This window comes from Puccinia triticina, chromosome 5A, assembly GCF_026914185.1.
Source record: "Puccinia triticina chromosome 5A, complete sequence".
NCBI lineage: Eukaryota > Fungi > Basidiomycota > Pucciniomycetes > Pucciniales > Pucciniaceae > Puccinia > Puccinia triticina.
The window spans coordinates 6,656,698-6,676,766 of record NC_070562.1 but is presented as its reverse complement, the minus strand read 5'-3'; the positions used below and the strand labels follow the sequence as shown (position 1 = coordinate 6,676,766).

At 45.5% G+C, this 20,069-nt stretch overlaps 1 protein-coding gene across 1 annotated transcript; it reads right to left on the bottom strand.

Moving 5' to 3' along the window:
* Positions 1-5,823: 5,823 nt before the first annotated feature.
* Positions 5,824-7,452, bottom strand: PtA15_5A764 (uncharacterized protein; the record flags this gene model as incomplete). The annotated part of the gene is made up of 3 exons (XM_053169560.1): positions 5,824-5,847; positions 6,163-6,333; positions 7,198-7,452. The coding sequence occupies 3 exons, from the start codon at positions 7,450-7,452 to the stop codon at positions 5,824-5,826; spliced, it is 450 nt and encodes a 149-aa protein (XP_053020745.1).
* Between the last annotated feature and the right edge of the window lie 12,617 nt (positions 7,453-20,069).

Below are 20,069 nucleotides of genomic sequence, written 5' to 3'. Positions count from 1 at the left end.
TTTCAAGTCTTTGGGGGCTTGCAGGTTTCTTTGAGGGCGGGGGGAGGAGGCGCGTGATCAGGGGCGGATATCATTGCTGAGGCACAGACTTAAAGCCCAAAGCAACCACCAGAAGGTATTCCTTCCGTCACCAGAAGGTATTCCTTCCGTTCGCCAAGTTTATGTATACAACCTCTGAGACAGGAGGGAGGGGCTCTTCCTCTGGCTGATCACCTTGGTTTAAGGTTGTTACCCGCGGTGCCGGTTGTGGTGATGAGTATTGGATTTGGGTCAAGGAAGGGTGCGGTACAGTGCGGTACCCAGGTGCAAACAGGTACCTGGGTCCGCTGGTGCATTTCCTATACTGACTGCATCATTGCAAAAGAATTCTATTGAACCCCATGTTGTGTTGTGCGGCACTGCATATCTTGAGTTGGATGGTGAGCATTATGAAATTTCTGGAAGATGTTTTGGTCATGAACAGATGTTGTTGGATGGTGAGCATTATAAAATTTCTGGATGATGTTTTTCTCAATTTCCTTGTGCATGCCACGACTGGATTAGTTTCCCTGGTTCTATTCCTGCACTGACAGTGTTGAAGATGGCAATTGGGACCCGGGTACCTACCGTGGTTACGGGTACCTGGTCTTTCTTTTTCCCAAACCAGATACCTGTCCCTACATCTTTACCTGTCCTCACCACCGCAACAGCTGCGCGTTGCTGAAAAAAGCGCCAAAATAGCGCAGTGCAGCAGCCATCCTCTTTTCCTGACAACAAAAAGAAATAGTGTCAGCGGCCAAGAGCTGTTTTCAGCGCCGCGCAGCAAAAAAAACCGCTGCCCGCATTTTGATCCTCAGCACCGGTGTAACAGCTTCGCTGCGCGAACTTAACAAAGTCGCTCGAGACTTCGGGGGACTCGCGAAGCGAGGCTCTGTCAGGAGGGACTTACCCCTTAGCTCCCCGAACTCACGCACCAAGAATGGATTTTCAAGGTAGCTAGTTTATTTTTTCTACAGCTCACCTACCACATCCACTCCAATTTGATTATCTCAATGTTGTCGGAACATGCTGCAGAAAAGCATACACATTTGTTTACCTCCCATGATCCCCTCTGTGTGCTGGTGGAGAGGGAACTGTGGAGGCTGATTTGGGGAACACAGACCCTCTCCTTGCAAAATCCATATTTTGAGTGTTTTTAAAGGGTTTTTTTGGACTGGAAGGAATGTTGAGAAGTTACCCAAATTCTCTAGGTTTGACAGGCACAAGCTAGTCTTCAACCTAAGCAATTTTATTGCAAATAAAGTTAAGGAAGCAAGGAACTATAGAGGGTTGAAAACTCCTGCCACCTAAATTTAGAATCTAGCCCCCGCAAAAAGGGGTGATAGGGCGCAAGTCCCTCCTGCCGAGGGCTGTCGGAGGCTTGCTTCGCGAGACACACACCTGCAGCAGCGAGGGCCTTGGGTTAAGTTTGTTCGCTGCGGAAAGCACAGCGGTTTTGGCTGCCACTTTGCTTAGCGGCCCGGCCCGCTGTGCTATCGCTTTTTGGGCCGGGGAGAAAGCGGTCCATTTTTAAAACGCGCTTATTTAGCGCACGCGTGGCGGGAAGCGCGCTAATTTCAGCGGTGCAAAAGCGCGTTTCCCGCTTTTATAGCGGTTTCCAAGCGGTACCAAACCCGCTTTTTTTCAGAGGGGCTATGGAAAAAGCGGTAGAGAAAATCTGCTATATAGCGGGTTTGCAGTGGACTAAAACCCACTTTTTCCCAAGGGGGGAAAAGGGTTGGAAGGCAAGATCACTTATATTTAGGGAGTTGAAAAATTGACTCCCAAGAATCAATAAATCGACTCCCAAGAATTAATAAATCGACTCCCAAGAATTAATAAATTGACTCCCAAAAGTTGTTTACGTTGCACGGACCGTCTCGGGACGTCCCCCCTGGGTCTTTGGGACCTCCCGCCGCCCCAAAAGCATTTGGGTCAGCCTAAATGCACTCCAAACTTTTACTTCATGCACTCCACATTTTTGGCTTTAGGGGGCCAGCACTCCAAAAAAGTTGGAGTGCCTTGATTTTGTACTCCCAAAACATGGAGTCCCCAGATGGGCACTCCATGTTTCTTGGAGTACACAACTGGGTAATCCAAAATTGACCAAAATAGGGGAGTGCAGCTAGATGCACTCCAAAAAAAATGGAGTGCAAGCCCAAGCACTCCACCTTTTCAGTGAAGGATTTTGGCTTTGCACTCCAGCTAGCAAATACCAAATGGAGTACATTGGGGTGCACTCCAAGTCTCCTTTTCTTTGGAGTGCCCACAGCAATCACACCTCTCGATGAGGGGACTCACACAACCGGTCATCCAGAGGACTCATACCTCTCGATGACCGGCGCGGACCGGTCATCAGTCACACCTCTCAATGACCGGTGTGTACCGGTCAACGAGGGGAGGTGCTACTCTCGATGACTGGTCTTTACCGGTCATCGAAGGGACTCCCACCTCTCGATGACCGGCGCGGACCGGTCATCAGTCACACCTCCCGATGACGGGCACAGTCCGGTCATCGAGAGGACTCACACCTCTCGATGACCGGTCACCACCGGTCATCGAGAGGACTCACACCTCTCGATAATTGGTCAGACCGGTCATCGAGGGGACTCACACCTCTCAATGACCGGTCATCTCCGGTCATCGAGGTGAGTCACATCCCTTGATGACCGGTCAGACCGGTCATCGAGGGGAATAACACCTCCTCTGGATGACCGGTGTGTACCAGTCATCGAGGGGAGGCGCTACTCTCAATGACCGGTTGGTCTGACCGGTCATCGAGAGGAGATGTTACTCCCCTCGATGACCGGCACAGACCGGTCATCGAGAGATGTGACTCACCTCGATGACCGGTCATCACCGGTCATCAAGTGTTATTACCCTCGATGACCGGTCTGACCGGTCATCGAGTGGCGTGAGCGGTGTGAGCCCTCTCGATGACCGACCGGTCATCGGGAGCATCGAGAGGTGTGAGTCCCTTCGATGACCGGTCTGTGCCGGTCACCAAGGGGAGCAGCACCTCCTCTCGATGACCGGTCAGACCGACCGGTCATTGAGAGTAGCGCCTCCCCTCGATGACTGGTACACACCGGTCATCCAGAGGAGGTGTTATTCCCCTCGATGACCGGTCTGACCGGTCATCGAGGGATGTGACTCACCTCGATGACCGGTCTGACCGGTCATCGAGGGATGTGACTCACCTCGATGACCGGTCATCACCGGTCATCGAGAGGTGTTATTACCCTCGATGACCGGTCTGACCGGTCATCGAGAGATGTGACTCACCTCGATGACCGGTGATGACCGGTCATCGAGAGGAGGTGTTATTAGCCTCGATGACCGGTGTGACCGATTATCGAGGTGTGAGTCCCCTCGATGACCGGTCTGTGCCGGTCATTGGGAGGTGTGACCGGTCCGCGCCGGTCATTGAGAGGTGTGAGTCCCCTCGGTGACCGGCACAGACCGGTCATCAAGAGGAGATGTTACTCCCCTTGATGACCGGCACAGACCGGTCATCAAGAGGTGTGATTTCTGTGATTTCCCTCAATGACCGGCGGTCCGGTACAGACTGGTCATTGAGAGGAGATGTTAATCCGCTCAATGCCGGTCTGTACGGGTCATGGATATCAGGAGGATCAAGTGGGGTTTGTTTGTACATAGCCCAGTTGAAGTTGTAGGCACTCCAGCTCTGGCTGGAGTGGCTGGAGTGCACAGTACTGCACTCCCCTTTTGAGGAGGAGAAACATCAGGAATGGAGTGCTGGGGGAATGCACTCCAATCCGATGGAGTGAGACTCATGGGCACTCATTACATTTCCTGGCCACTGAAGTTCTTTGTGGTGCACTCTAAAGAGTCTTGAGTCCCCGGTTCTGCACTCCAATTGACTTGGAGTACTCTAGTCTGTACTCCAACAATCATTGGAGTGCACACTCCATACACTCACTTTTGGAGTGCTTTTGGGATTTTTTTGGAGTGCATTTAGGCTGACCCAAGCATTTTGGGAGTCAATTAATTAATTCCCTTCTCAAGAATGGGAGTCGATACATTAATTTAACAAAAAATGACGGAATATACAAAGCAATTTATAGCTTGTCACTGTTGTACCCAAACACCCTAAAACTTTTACAGCAATCTAAATAAACTCTTTAGAGAATATTGTGAGATTCACGGCATTAGTACTCCTCAGGGAGAACCTGTGTAGCCGGGGGCGGATTTGGTGGATTTCCTACTAAGGCAAACCCCCGAAACCTTATCTACGGTGCTCCAAACAGCCCCAATTTTTTTCTGCTATAAGAATACACTCTTTAAAATATAAGTTAATCTTCACAGCATTAGCCCTCCTCAGGGAGACCCTGTGTAGCCGGGTTAATTTAACAAAAAATGACGGAATATACAAAACAATTTATATCTTGTCACTGTTGTAACCAAACACCCTAAAACTTTTACAGCAATCTAAATAAACTCTTTAGAGAATATTGTGAGATTCACGGCATTAGTACCCCTCAGGGAGACCCTGTGTAGCCGGGGGCGGATTTGGCGGATTTCCTACTAAGGCAAACCCCTGAAATGTTATCTACGGTGCTCCAAACAGCCCCAATTTTTTTCTGCTATAAGAATACACTCTTTAAAACCTATTTTGAGCTTCACGGCATTAGCACTCCTCAGGGAGACCCTGTGTAGCTGGGGGGCAGATTTGGCGGATTTCCTACTAAGGCAAACCCCCAAAACCTTATCTATGGTGCTCCAAACGGCCCCAAATTTTTCTTCTATAATAATAAACTCTTTAGAAAACATTATGATCTCCAATGAGGTATTAAAAATCAGGCACACCTTCTATCAACCGTGGTGTAGCGTAGCGCAGTGCAAATGTGCTATTTTTTAGCGTAGCATTAGCGCAATCGCGCGTATCTGCACTAAAATTACACTAAAAGATAAAGACGCTTTGCACCCTGTGCGCGTAGCTTTAGCGCAGATGTGCATGATTGCGCTAATGCTACGCTAAAAAATAGTGTGTTTGCGCTGCGCTACACTACACCACGGTCAATAGAAGGTGTGCCTGATGTGTAATACCTCCTTGGAGCTTATAATGCTTTTTAGAGAGTGTGTTCTTATAGCAGAAAAATTTGGGGCCGTTTGGAGCACCATAGATAAGGTTTTGGGGCTTTGCCTTAGTAGGAAATCCGCCAAATCTGCCCCCCAGCTACACAGGGTCTCCCTGAGGAGTGCTAATGCCGTGAAGCTCAAAATAGGTTTTAAAGAGTGTATTCTTATAGCAGAAAAAAATTGGGGCTGTTTGGAGCACCGTAGATAACATTTCAGGGGTTTGCCTTAGTAGGAAATCCGCCAAATCCGCCCCCGGCTACACAGGGTCTCCCTGAGGGGTACTAATGCCGTGAATCTCACAATATTCTCTAAAGAGTTTATTTAGATTGCTGTAAAAGTTTTAGGGTGTTTGGGTACAACAGTGACAAGATATAAATTGTTTTGTATATTCCGTCATTTTTTGTTAAATTAATGTATCGACTCCCATTCTTGAGAAGGGAATTAATTAATTGACTCCCAAAATGCTGTTGGGGCCGCGCGAGGTCCTGAAGACCCAGGGGGGACTTCCTGAGACGGTCTGCACAATGTAAACGACTTTTGGGAGTCGATTTATTAATTCTTGGGAGTCAATGTTTCAACTCCCTATATTTAATCAGGAGAGTTTCACACATAACAGAAAATCACAGTAAAGAAAAAAACTAAGCTTATTTGAATTCTAATCTCTAATCGCGCAACAATTCTTTGATTTTTTAACCATGTACTTTATGAATTTTGGACCGCTTGTGGCTGTGTCAATGACATCTTGAAGTCAGCAAAACTACCTCTCCTAGCTTGATGGATCCACACAGCCACATGTGAATGCTGATACATTGTTCAATTGATTGTATTGCAAGCCCCAATCGTCCAGAAGCACAAACCCAAGCAGCGGCCGAAAAAGTTTGCCCGACACTTGCACTGCGCAGAGCTGGCCACACAAGCAAGATGATCTCTTGCCAAAGATCCCAAGACAGGGAAGTCTTTTCTGTGCGCCTGGAAGAGAAAAAAGAAACATTAGATAACCAAAAGTATCCAATATTTTGAAGCAAGAAAGTGATGGCTTACCTTCCACCAGCCCAATGCACATCCTTTCCTTGCCATGGGGAATTCACCGTTGTTGTATTGCTCCATCTCGTTATTAACCTCGTTGGTGTCTCTGCTGACAGGGTAGTAGTTGTATTTGTCTCCATCTGTGTTGGAGTTGTTTGGTGGCGTGTTTGAATCCGATTGAGTTGCCTTTTGGGAAGATGGTTGGGGTTTGAGTGACTTGAGTAGAGCCTTGCACTCATTATACTTTTCCGAGACAAGTTCAATGACCTTCTCAAGGTGTCCTGCAAATTGGTTGGTGAATAACCTGGATGAAGATACGTGACAATGAGGACAATTTTGCATTCTAAGGCCAGATTGAGGTACTTGTTTGCTGTTGCAAGCATTGGATCAAACATTGATTCCAATGGAGTGAGAGCCGCTGCAATCTTCTTCTTTCCCAACAAGTCCAGGAGCCAAATATCCTCATATAAAACCATTGCTAAGTTTGGACCATCCCCCTTGACCCTCTTTGTGATCTCAAGAAACTCCTGAGATAATTTTTAATGAGGAGTTGAGTGTTACACTCATTTTCTAGCAATGTGGCGCAGAAAAAAAGTGACACATACATTTAGGACTTCATTCAAGCTGTGGATGTTGGACCACTCCTGCGTGGTCAGCTCGTACGACTTAAAGAAGTGCTTGCTGGACCTTTTACCCAAGTGCTTGTCAGACTTGTTATCTAACAGCTGCTTGATTACCTATTTAAAACAAGTTGGTGCTACTTCAGATTTGGATAATGGTACCGCACTAGAATCAATCAAAAAATTACTTGACGTCCTTCATAAGCTCTCTGTTGGCTATCATATGCTATATTCCATCTTATTCTGTACCCGCCAATAAGTCCTTGCCCATTGTAGCCAAGTTTACTTGCCCATAACTTCCACTCTGCCTGTTTTTGAGGTGAAGATGCAATTTGGCAACAAATATAATCAATCTAAAATGATCAAAATAGATAAGAAAAGATGATTGCTCCAATTCCAATTCAAAGATGCAGTAATGAAAATGGCATACCTTTTTCAGTTTGAATCCAATCCCAGAATTGTGGCATTCAACGTCATTGCTGTCATCTTCATTCCACTCCCAACCTGGCTTGGGTGCTTCTTGCTCAGCATCATCAGGATCTACAGGCTCATCATCAGATTCAACGTCATTGTTGTCAATATCAACAACATCCTTATCCAACACTTCCTCTTCCTCCTCCTCCCGGACCTTGACAATAGTGTTGAGGATTGGTAAACATATGTTGCATCTTTCCGGTCTTACCATGGCTTTTGAGAGCTTGAGTGCTATTAAACCAGCTCCAAGTATTAATGAAATGACATAGCAAATACAACGATGGTGGTTGCTTGCTATAGTACATCCCAATTGGTCCCATCAAAAGCAAGTAATTTATTTTGAGCCTTCTCTGGACATTTTAAAGTTGTTGCTCCCTGAGTTGGTGGTCTGGGCCAGGATGTATGGGAGAAGCAGATAAGAAAAAAAAGTTCAATGACCAATACAGATGATTGAATGATACTGAGTGAGAGACTTATCTTTTTATGGAGTCCATGCTTCAAGCCTCTTGGTCAGTATGTTGACAAAAGGGTGTCAGCCTTAGAGTCAATACAGCTGACCTAAAGTCTGCCTTTTTCTACTTTTTACATATGAATTACTTCATATCTTTTTCATCTTAGAAGATATCCTTGTTTTGAATTCATATTCTGTTTCCTCATGCAATTTTAATCCTAGTCACAACTTACCAATTCTTTGTAACTCTACTCCTTCACTGAGTTCTTGAGTTGTGGCGCGCATGCACAGTCGTGACGTGTCAGCGCTACCAGGCGCGCCAAACCACATGTACATATGTAATTACATAAGCAAACTGTGAAAATTTTCGAAGTCAGGATCCCCCTTGCCTGAGGAGGATCTACAGACTTCAGCACACCAGAACCACACCCCAGATAACCCCAGGATCACCACCAAAGAGATTACCACGCTCCCAGTATACCTACTGTCACAGGCGCCTAGGATATTGACAGTAAGTAACCTCTTTCACTGAACCTTGTTCATCTCAGAGGTACAACTCTGTGTCTGCTTGATTGCTCTTCTTTTTCTGGCCTTTGCCCAATCTTTGATCACAGGTCTGCGCCTGATTTACATCCTTCTTTTTCTGTGGTTTTTGTAAGAAACAAACCACATAGGTTTCCCTTTAAAGAACCTTGAATATCCAGAAGGAAGCTAAAAAATTGTGGCTGGATTAAACTTATCTAATCCAGAAGGCCTCCACGTTTCTTTGGTGAGAGGAGGCTGTTGCACTCTCTAGCACAGCTTGGCAGCACTCCTTTAAGGAGGTAGCATTGCCAGTGGACGTGCATACCCACCAGAATAACCTTGAATATCTGCTTATCTTGAATCTGCTCAGTCTTTTCTCTCTCTCTCTCTCTCTCTCTTATATTTGTATTTTCTTTATCCAAAGAAATCCAAATCTTGCCCCCCATTTTCTTGTGTCCTGCTGTCACTATAGAGACTCAGGCTCACAATTGGGGGCCTCATCGGGAAATTACTCATCCTTTTCATAATTCTAGACTGCATAAAGCCAAAGGACTGATCATCCTGATTAAATCAAACGAAAAATTCATAAAAATTTCAAAAATTCACTAAAAAAATCTTTCTACATATCCTACTAACATCAAAATTCTTCCAAAACTATGCTCAATCGCTCTTATACTGATAAAATACCTAACTGAACCATTGTTTTTTTTTTTTTTACGTCCTGTGTACTCGTGAAAGTGCAGAATTGCGACTCCTCTGCAAATCTATTTATCCCTTTGTCGGACTTAATTCAAGGAAGCAACTACTACGCTAATTACATTAGCGGCGCTAATTCTGTAGCGTAGTAGTTGGCCGCTAATGATTTTGGCTGTTAGTTTTAGCTGTAATACAAAGCCGCTAAATCACGCTAACGCTAAATTACAGCTAATTAGCTACCCATTAAAGCTAAATTAGCTGTAATTTGCAGCTAAAATTACACTTTTTTCTCAAATACCTGTTAGCTTTAAATGTAATAGATTTTAAGCTACAATCTAGCGTAGCGTAGCGGCCTCAAAAACCGCTAAGTTAGCGCTATTTACACTAAACGTAATTTAATAGTAGCATCCTTGGACTTATCCTCATCGGAATCCTCTATATCTTCAGATCAAGAAGAGAGAGCGAAAAAACGGAGTGCGCTCAAAATATTCTCCTCCTTCTTAACTATGATTACCAATAGTGACCGCAGAGAATTTCTCAACGGCGCAGGACAGCGCAGAAGACGAAAACTACAACGATAAGCGCGTAGCAGATCCGTGCAACAGCAACTTGATCAGTAGTACCTTGTGGACCCCTATAGCTACAGCTAAAGCTCCGAAATTCCGTTGCAGAAAGGTCACGGCAGCGGTAAAAATCTCTGATTGGACTTCCAAACCTCCAGCAAAGTCTAGCACAAAAGAAATCAAGAAAAAGACCTCTACTACTACACGTAGGAGTGATAGACTCTCTAGAATGTCTAAAGATCCAGGTAATTAGGATCTACAAACTTTTTCCTTTAAAATTCTCCATATTCCTTTTCTAAAAATCTTACAATAATGCCTCCCCACCTTAGAAATGGCAGAGATCTCTCCGCAGAACAGCGCCTCTGCTACCGCCTCAGCCCCTCCACAGAAGAACGGCCTTGAAGAGCTAGAATCAGCCTTGCCGCCTCTACAATAGGACTTCCTCAAGCTCCCGGAGGAGGGGCCTCTCCCACCAGATACAGGGATCCCTCCAGCGCTATACCATCCAAGAGAGAATTCTATAGCTCTGGCTTTGAGCAGATCCACTCCGGTTCCGCGCCCAATAGACAGGTAACAGATGGATTTAACGGCGAACCTTCCTCAGACAAGTCAACCGCTCTCCCAAGCCTTGTTGACCCAAGAAATCATCATAGAGCTAGTTGGGAGGAAAGACGCGATACACCTGTGTCAGGAATGGATCCCCAGAGATGAACTCAGCAATCTAGAGGCCTCTCTACTGCATCAGAACAACGCCAATGGGCCGCCAGACTCAACCGCGCAGAAAATCCGAACCCCTGCGCAGCTAGCAATAATACCACACACCAGTCAGCAGACTATGCTAGTCACGCCGACTCCAGAACCTACGGGTTTTCAACAACAAGCTATGGCGCAGGAGTTCCTGAGTCCTACCCCCCCCCCCCCCCCCAACCATCTAGAATCTTGTCCATAGCCGCAACAACAGCCGCGCCTAGAGAGCCAGACCTACCACGGTCCTCAAATGCCGCCACCACCACTGCAGACGCTACAAATGAGACCACCACCAGCTTCTATACTGCAAGAGGTGGTTCAGTTATTCCGCCCCAACCCGCATTATCAACCTGGCGGGTACAATCAACACCCCTATCCTCCCATGCAGCAAGGGTGTGCAGACCACAACCCCCCTCATCCTCAAGACAATTGGAGAGGATCAGAGAGCAACTGGAGAAGCCCACGGGACAACACTCAGCGGGTTATCCAGATAGGAGAGTACCTAATGAGAGCCACACGGGGAGTGAGGAGAGGCTATGGACGCAGGAGATCCAGATGGAGAGGCCCTTATTAGATGAATCCTTACCTAAAAGTTCCCTGAGTAGTGATTCCCCATTAGGTCTTAGTTTGAATATTGACAATCTCTCTGACCCTTCAAATAGAGAATTTTTCCTCAATAATCTTAACAATGAAATGTCTAGAAATGGCCCTTTGTTTCTAGAAGAAAAATTACAAGTCTTGTTCTCAAAATTTCTCTCTGAATTATCTGGTACTGTTGAAACCATTCCTGGTACTCTTCTTGAATCTTGTGTCAGCAATTTTAAAGATGTCTTGAATCATTCCATTCTTGATCTGTTTAAGAATGAATTCATTCCCTTTTTACTTGACCAAATCCTGAACAACATAGGTGAAAGTTCCAGAGAGAAATCCACAGTGAGTAACAATGTGTTAGAACAACTGAAGAATCACATAGATGAGAAATTTGAGACAGTTCAAGATTTGACTCTGGTAAATGAATCTCAATGCCATTCCAACATGGATACAATTGGTCAAAATCTGAAAGATTTTGAGGAGAAAGTGAGCAACAATCTTTCATCCATTGGTAATCAGATCAATGACCTTCATGCAAATGAGCACAACAGATTTGAACAATCTAAGAGAAGATTCAGTGACATATCTTCTGTAGTAAATTCTGTGAGCTCAAAGCTGGATTCCTTGATAATACAAGATGACAGGGAGCAACCCCCACATCTCTTATACAATAATCTTTTTCAGAATGTCCATCATGAGCAACAACAGGAACACAGAGCCCCTCCTCCTGTTCCTACTCCTGAACCCCAGAGACCATCAAGAGATAATTTCCCCAAGCCTGCAAGTAATACTCCTGATGCAAATGCTCAAGAAGAATTCCCCTACATTGATCATGGAGCAGTAGACTTTGAAATGAGGAAGGAATTGTGGAAAGGTATTCCTAAGAATGGAGACTGGGAGAAATTCTCTGGAGAATTGCCTTACAATCATGAACTTTGGATTAAAAACACTGATATCCTGGTCAGAGACTACTTGATGCTAGATAATATGATAATCAGTAGATGAACAATCTTGTTGACTGACACTGCAAGGGATTGGTACCTAGGCATCAGAGATCAGTATGGAAACAAATCTTGGGCTTGGTGGAAGAATGCCATCAGAAATAATTTTGGCATTGAGAACTGGAAATGGAAAATGCAACAAGAGTTTGAAAGTGATCACTTTGCTTATGATGGGAGAAAGATCCATAAATGGTTTTGTACTCAAAGAGAAAGACTGAAAGCTTATCAACCTGATCTCAGTGAGTATCTCATTTGTGAGAAGATCTTAAAGCAATTACCTCCAAATCTTGAGCATGCTGTTAAAAGCAGATACAAGAGAGATGCTACTGAAATGAGCTTTGAGGACATGGTTATAATTGCTGAAGAAGTCATAGACAGAGTCATGAAAAGGAACAAGCCTGTGACAAAACGTTTTAATGCTCCAAACAGATCCCAATGGAGAAATAATCCTTCCCCTGAGAAAGCTGATAAGCCAACTGAGTCCTCTTCAAAAAGGAATCCTGTCTCTGCCCCTGAAAAGGAAAAACTTATATGTCATTTCTGCAAACAAACTGGCCACTTCTCCAGGGAATGCCCTAGGAAGAAGAGCAGGATCAACAATGTAGGAATGGATGATGATGATGATCCCAAGAGTGACAACGGAGAAGATCAAAGTGAGCCACAAGAGTCTGCATCAGAGCTAGATGAAGAAGAAGATAATCATAGAACCAACCACATGATCCTTGCTATGGACAATGGAAATGGTGCCAATTATGATCCCCTAATTGACTTTGATTTTGGAGCATATGCTGTAGAGTGTGAGATAAACCAAGACTTCTCCATTGCTGAAATCCAAGCTGAGACTCACCAACCTCAAACCTGGGACAAATCTTGCCAGTTTTCCCATGTAGAGGATGCTAGACTGATGAAATGTAAACCTGATAGAGGAAAAGCTCATCTCACTGGGAAAGCAAATCTCACTACTGTCCTCATTGAATCCAAAGAGCACTCATGTCTTCTTGATAGTGGAGCTTCTTGTTCAATCATCAGCAACAGATTGCTAGACTCCATAATACCAGAATGGTAAAACAAACTCATGCCAATCAACCATGCTAAGTTCCACAGCTGTAGTGATCAATTACAGCCAATGGTCATAATAGAAATGGCTTTGATTTTTCCCCACAATAAAGGTTTCATTAGAATTCTAGCAGAATTTGTAGTTATGAGAAATGCAAGAATAAATTACCTTATACTTGGAAATGATTACATGTCTCTGTATGGTTTTGATATCACAAATAGTAAAGAGAGATTCTTTACCAATAGTAAAGAGAGATTCTTTACCATTGGCAATGAGAACAAGAGGAAGAAATTCAGTTTTAAATCTCACCATCTGGAGAAAATGAGTCCTTCCAATGAAATTTCTGCTGTAAAGAAGTCCCATCCTCAATTGCAGCAATTTATTGTAGAGGAACTCTGTGAAGCCAAGTTCAGTGATTAGCTAACCATTGAGCAGAAAGATAAGCTATTTGAAGTCCTCTATAATAACAAGCTTGCCTTCTCTAACACCAACCAACCCCTTGGTGCCATTAAAGGCCATGAAGTTCACCTCAAACTGACAACTGAAATATAGATGTCACTTTGCACCCGGGTACCTGCCTCAAATTTCCAGGATTCTGGACACCCGCACCCGCAAACGGCACCCGTTGACGGGTACCCGGGTGCGAAAGGCAGGTACCCGCGGGTACCTGCAGCCATCCCTCTTGATGACCGTCACCGGACAGACCGGTCATCAAGAGGGCTTTGTCCCCTTGGTGACCGGACAGACAGGTCATCAAGAGGGCTCTGTCCCCTTGATGACCGGACAGACCGGTCATCAAGAGGGCAGTCTCCTTGATGACCGGACAGACCGGTCACCAAGAGGACTGCAGTCCCCTTGATGACTGGACAGACCGGTCACCAAGAGGGCTGCAGTCCCCTTGATGACCGGAAAGATTGGTCTTGATGACCGGATCACAGACCGTTCATCGAGAGGGCTGTGTCCCCTCAATGACCGGACCAACCGGTAATCAAGCTGCAGTACCCTCAAGGACTGGGCAGCCCTCTCAACCCACAGACTGGTGATTGGGCTGCAGTCCCCTCTGTCCGGTCATCAAGGGGACATTTGGGACGGGTACCTGTGTGGGTACCCGGGTACCCGCCTTAAAAACCCAGGATTCAAGATACCCGCACCCGCACCTGGCACCCGTGAGCGGGTACTAGAGATGGGCGCACGTAACCCGTTGCGGGTATCCGCTATCCGCTGGAGGCCCTTGGGTACCCGCCAGCGGATGCGGATTTGGATGCAGATGTCTGAGATTCCGGCAGAATCCAGCGGGTACCCGTGTATTCCGGCGGGTATCTGCTCTCCCTAGGGTATGGGAGCTGCAGCGGTCGGCAGCCATAAAGCCGTTCTATGTTGCTGTCGATTGGGGGGAGTCCCTCCCAGTCAACAGCAACATAAAATAGTCAACCGGGATGATTCCTTCCCAGTCAACAGGCATATTGATTAGTGGACCGGGAGGAGTCCCTCCCAGTTGACAACTAGACATACCAGTCGACCGGGAGGGACGACTATACACACCAGTCAACCGGGAGGAATCCCTCCCAGTCAACAGTCATAACAAGCAATCGACTGGGAGGAGTCCCTCCCTATATTGAGGAGTCTACCGGGAGGAGTCCCTCCCCATATCGAGCAGTCAACCGGGAGGAGTCCCTCCCGGTCAACAGCCATATCAAGCAGTCAACCGGGAGGCGTCCCTCCTGGACAACAGATTTATGCAGCAGTTGAACAAGAGAAGTCCCCCCTGGTTGACAGCCAGGAGAAGTGCCTCCCGGTTGATTGACATATGCAGCAGTCAACCGGTAAGCACGTTTTGAGGAGCGGGTATCCAAAGATACCCGCGCGGGTATCCGCCCAGGCGCGCGGGTACCCGCTGTTGGATGCGGATGCGGATGCCAGAAAATGGCTAAAATCAACCGCGGGTACCCGGATGCGTGGCGCCCATCTCTAGCGGGTACCCGTCACTGAAGGGGGGTACCCGCCCACGGGTGCCGGGTACCCGCCCACGGGTGCCGGGTACCCGCCCACGGGTGCCAGGTACCCGCCCACAGGTGCCGGGTACCCCCCCACGGGTGCCGGGTACCCGCCGACGGGTACCCAGTGACATCTCTAAACTGAAAGGCCTTATCCCCCTCTCCTCAGAAGACCTCCTTATCCTGCTAGCCCCAAAATCAGAGAAGCCCTAGAGCAACATATTGAAGAGCTAGTAAACCTGAATGTTCTAAGGAAAGTTGGCCATAATGAAGTAGTTGAGATCACCACTCCTGTAATCACTGCCTGGCACAATGGGAAGTCCTGAATGGTAGGAGATTTCAGAGCTTTAAACTCCTACACTGCTTCAGACAGATATCCCATTCCCAAATTCAGTGAGACTCTGAACAACCTTGCCAAAGCTAAATCTCTGACTAGCATTGATGTGCTCAAAGGTTTTCATCAGAATGTCATTGCAGAAGATTCCAGACACCTGCTCAGGATAATTATGCACAAAGGAGTCTATGAATATCTGAGAATGCCCTTTGGGATAAAGAATGCCCCTTCTCATTTCCAGAGGATGATGGACATTGAGTTCAGAAAAGAGATTGATGAGAAGTGGGTCATTATCTACATTGATTATATCATCATTATGTCCAATACTTGGGAAGAACACCACACTAGGATAGACAGGATACTTAAAGTTGTCATCAATATGAATATGAAATATCCCTGAATAAGTGTAACTTTGGATTTGATCAAATCAAAGCTCTAGGCCATCTTGTTTCTGGAATTTCCATAGGAATAGATCAGAATAAAGTGGCTGCTGTCCTCCAAAAGCCTGTGCCTGGTAGTAGGAAAGAAATGCAATCCTTTCTTGGCTTTACTGGTTACTACAGACAGCACATTGAGAAGTTTGCAGAGATAGCAAAGCCTCTTACTGAGCTTACCAGGATAGATGTCATATATGAGATGACTCATCACAGGATAGTGGCCTACAACTTGTTGACAGAGAAACTGACTACAGCTCCCTTGCTATTGTTCCCTGAATGGGCCCATCCTTTCACACTCTATGTAGATGCTAGCATGACTGGTCTAGGTGCTGCTTTACACCAAGCTCAAATCATTGATGGAGTAAGGAAAGAAGGACCCATTGTTTTCATATCCAGACAATTGAAGGACAGTGAAACTAGATATGGTGCTAGTCAACTTGAATGCTTGTTTCTAATATGGGCCTTAGATAAACTCCATTACTACTTGGATGGCAGTGTTTTTCATGTTGTAACTGATTGCACAGCTTTGAGATCCTTGCTGAGCATGAAGACTCCCAATAGACACATGCTCAGGTGGCAGATTGCTATCCAGGAATACAGAGGCAATATGATCATAATCCACAGAGATGGGAACATTCACAAGAATGCAGATGGACTTAGCAGATGGGCTCTGCCAAATGATCCTAGTAACCCTGCTTATGACCCAGAAGACAAAGATGATGACAGGTTCCCCATCATGGGCATCCATGTCTCTAATTTCAAGAATGAGTTCTTTGACCCAGTAAGAGAAGGTTACCAACAAAATAAAAACACTGTTGTCTTGTCTGAACTTTTGTTGAAAGATGCTAAAGATGCCCAGCTGAAAAACTCTCTGCAAAATCCTTGGAGAAAGCTATATGATGAAGGAAGATTCTCTCTATTTGATGGCCTCATCTACTTCAGAGAAAAACATAATTCTGTCCTAGTCCTAGCTGACAAAGAAAGCATCAACACCATCTTACATGAATGCCATGACATTGTCTACTCTGGTCATCTTTCTGAAGACAGGACTTTGGAGAAAGTAGCTGATACTGCCTGGTGGGATAATTGGAGACAAGACACTGGTGAATATTGCTCTTCCTGTGATAGATGCCAGAAAGCCAATAAAGCCACAGGCAAGAGATTTGGACTGCTCATGAAAATTGAGGAACCTTTGAAGCCATGGGATGTGATTAAAATAGGTTGGGTAACTTCCTTGTCTCCTGGAGGAGCTGCTAGTTTCAATGCTGATAGTAGACAGATACTCCAAGACCCCCATATTTGTGCCCTGCTTCAAAGATGATACTTCCATGGACACTGCCATACTTTTTTGGAACAGAGTAATGCCTAGAACTGGCATCCCCAGAATCATCATCTCTGACAGAGATCCCAAATTCACATCTGAATTCTGGACTGGTTTGCGTAGTATGCTAGGAAAAAAACTCTCCTTTTCTACTGCTTACCACCCCCAGACTGATGGATTAGCTGAAAGGATGATCCAAACACTTGAAGATATGATCAGGAGGTTTTGTACATATGGACTAGAATTCAAAGACAATGATGGATATACTCATGACTCAGTGTAAGACTCAAAATTAGTTGTGAAACCCTTTTGCTGAATGGTGAAAGGTATGATGGAGGTGCAAAAAATGCCCTTCTGCTATCAGATAACAAGACCCACCAAGGTAAGCTTGGCAAGTTTATGTCAAGTGATAGGTCCGGTCTAGTTCTAGATGAAGTTGTTTGATGACAGGTATGTGATAGATGTGAGCAGCAGTGGGTAGATACATTACGGTACATTATGGGGGCAATTTTGGATACCATAACTATTTTTAGTTATCCATATCTGCCCTCCGGGATAAAGTATGTTATATTTTTTACTGTATTGTAATGTAACTTAACCCACAGATGTGGTACTTTTTTTACAGTCCTGTTAACATAAATTTTTCGTGAATCAGGTGCAGTTAACGTAATTTTGGGGCATTACAATATCCGTAACGTCAAAAAACCCCATCTCATACATGTGTTGGTGCACACACAGCCACACAGGGGACTGACTACCCCCTCCTGGGGTGGGAGTTGAACGCGCAACATACAAAAAAGCAGGAAGGCACTTAACCAACCCCTTACCAAATTATATAATTTGCATTTGTTAAGCTCCGGATAACAGAGCAATACAAACGTTACTTTATCCGTTATTGTAACTTAAACTGCGTTATCCAATTATGCAAATTGGATAACGTAACTCAGCCAGCAGTTATTGGTAACTGGGCAGTAACGTAACTGTAAAGGTTACGTTGCAGGCATAGTTATCCAAATTGATAATGTATCTGGCTCTGCCCACCGCCAATGTAAGAGTTTATGAGGAGTGAAAAGGGTGAAAGTTGACTTGATGATTCTGGTGGGGGTTGAACACAGGTCCTCAAGAGGGTGATATATAAAGTTGAGAAGAGTGCCTAGGCTGAGAAGGGTATATGTCTCAGTTGGGAGTTGAGCCTGGAACTGGGTAACTTGTGACAGGCACATGATATGTCAACCAAGAGATATGAGAGTATGAGAATATGAGAAATGAGCTCAGTGGTTATTTGCAATGTAAGGTATGTCATGAGTCGTTATAAGGGTTTTTATAATGGTAATGGTAAAGCTATGGATGGTATGTACATAACTGGTCACTACTGAGCTGAGGGAAAAACAAGTGGGGGAGAGCTCCTTACATAGACAAATGTGAGGGATTTTAGCTACAAGGGTGACCCTGGATGAGGGATTTTAGCTGGTGGGCTGCATAAAAGTGGTGTCAGAAGATACTAAATACAGCCAAAAAGTGGGGTGAGAAATGTAAGATGATGTCATACTAATGCAAGGAGTGCATGAACAAAGCAGGGAAATGCCAAATACAGGGGTATCTCATGCAAGGGGTGCATAAAGGGTGTCAGACTAATGCAAGGGGTGCAGGAATAGCGTCAGAAGACTGCATATAGCTGCAAGGGGTGCATAAACAAAGTGTGGACATGTCAAATACAGGGGGAATGGGGTTGGTCCCCTGCATATGCAGTGGAGATAAGAGGGATAGAAAAAAGTATACGTTTGGCTGGGCCTGATTATGGGTATACCTGGGGAAGGTTACTTGAGGGGTGTGACAGGTTGATGACTGGGGATGGCTGTGTCAATGAGGGGTCCAAGAGGGTGTCAGTGGGGTCCTGGTGACACTTCCAGTGGTGACTAGGGGGCAAAGTTGGCCGTAGAATCCATTTCTGAGGTCTTTTTGATGGTATTTTGAGGCCTAGGGTGAGTAAATATATGGTGTAGATTTTTTTTTTTTGATTTTTCACTTTTCCAACTACCACACCGGAGCCAGCCGGTCATCAAGGACCTCAATGACTGGAGCCAACCAGTCATCAAGGACCTTGATGACCGGCAGCGGTGGGTAGTTATAATACGCTACAATAACCGCTGTTATCTGTGTAACCTAACACTTGCCGTTACTGCACTCAGGTGTTATCCCTAATAGTAACAACCAGTTGTAACCCCAAGCCCTTATCATAACAGGCCTGATTTTTTTTGGTGTTTTACTTGTGTTACTAGTAGTGTTGTGAGAACTCCTTTGGGACGGGTGGCAGTTCTGCGAGGGGGAGATAACAAATATGATATTTGCAGTTAAGCAATATTTATGTTACGGGTGGTTTGAAGGACCTGCCCCTCTATTGTACTACACAAGGATTCTGACAACAAAAACTTATTTATTGTTGTGGCAAAACCTTGATAGAGATCACTATGTGTAGTAGTCTCTATCAGAATTAGATCAAACAATGCAGATGATGTGCAATGACACAAGCTATTTAAGAACCTGATTATGATCTCAGGTGTTGGGTGAGTGGATGTTTGAGATCACACTGTAAAATGAATGAGTGACTGTTTGGTTGGTGGCTGCTATTCAAATCAACACTGGGTCGCTACGCTACGCTACGCTATTTCAGCGCTACGCGTTAGTGTAGCGGCAAAAAGCGCCCATCTATTTTGCATAGCGTTAGCGCGCTGTTAGCGCCGCTACGCTGCGCTAATTTTCAGCGGCGCTAACAGCGCGCCAATTCTTTGTTAGCATTAGCGCGCCGCTACAGTCGCTACGCTACGCTGCGCTGCGCTACAGCGCTTTTAGCGGAAAAAAAGCCCTTTTTTCCCGCTGAAGGCGCTGTAGCGCAGCGTAGCGCCCTGCATGTGTAGCGTTAGCGCAATTGTGCGCATCTGCGCTAACGCTACGCTATCAGCTAAAATAGCTGCGCACCGCGTGCTCGTAGCGTTAGCGCATATGCGTGCAATTGCGCTAACGCTACGCTGAAAAATAGCGCATTTGCGCTGCGCTACGCTACGCTAACCGCTATGGTTAGCGTAGCGACCCAGTGTTGTTCACATGCTGAAT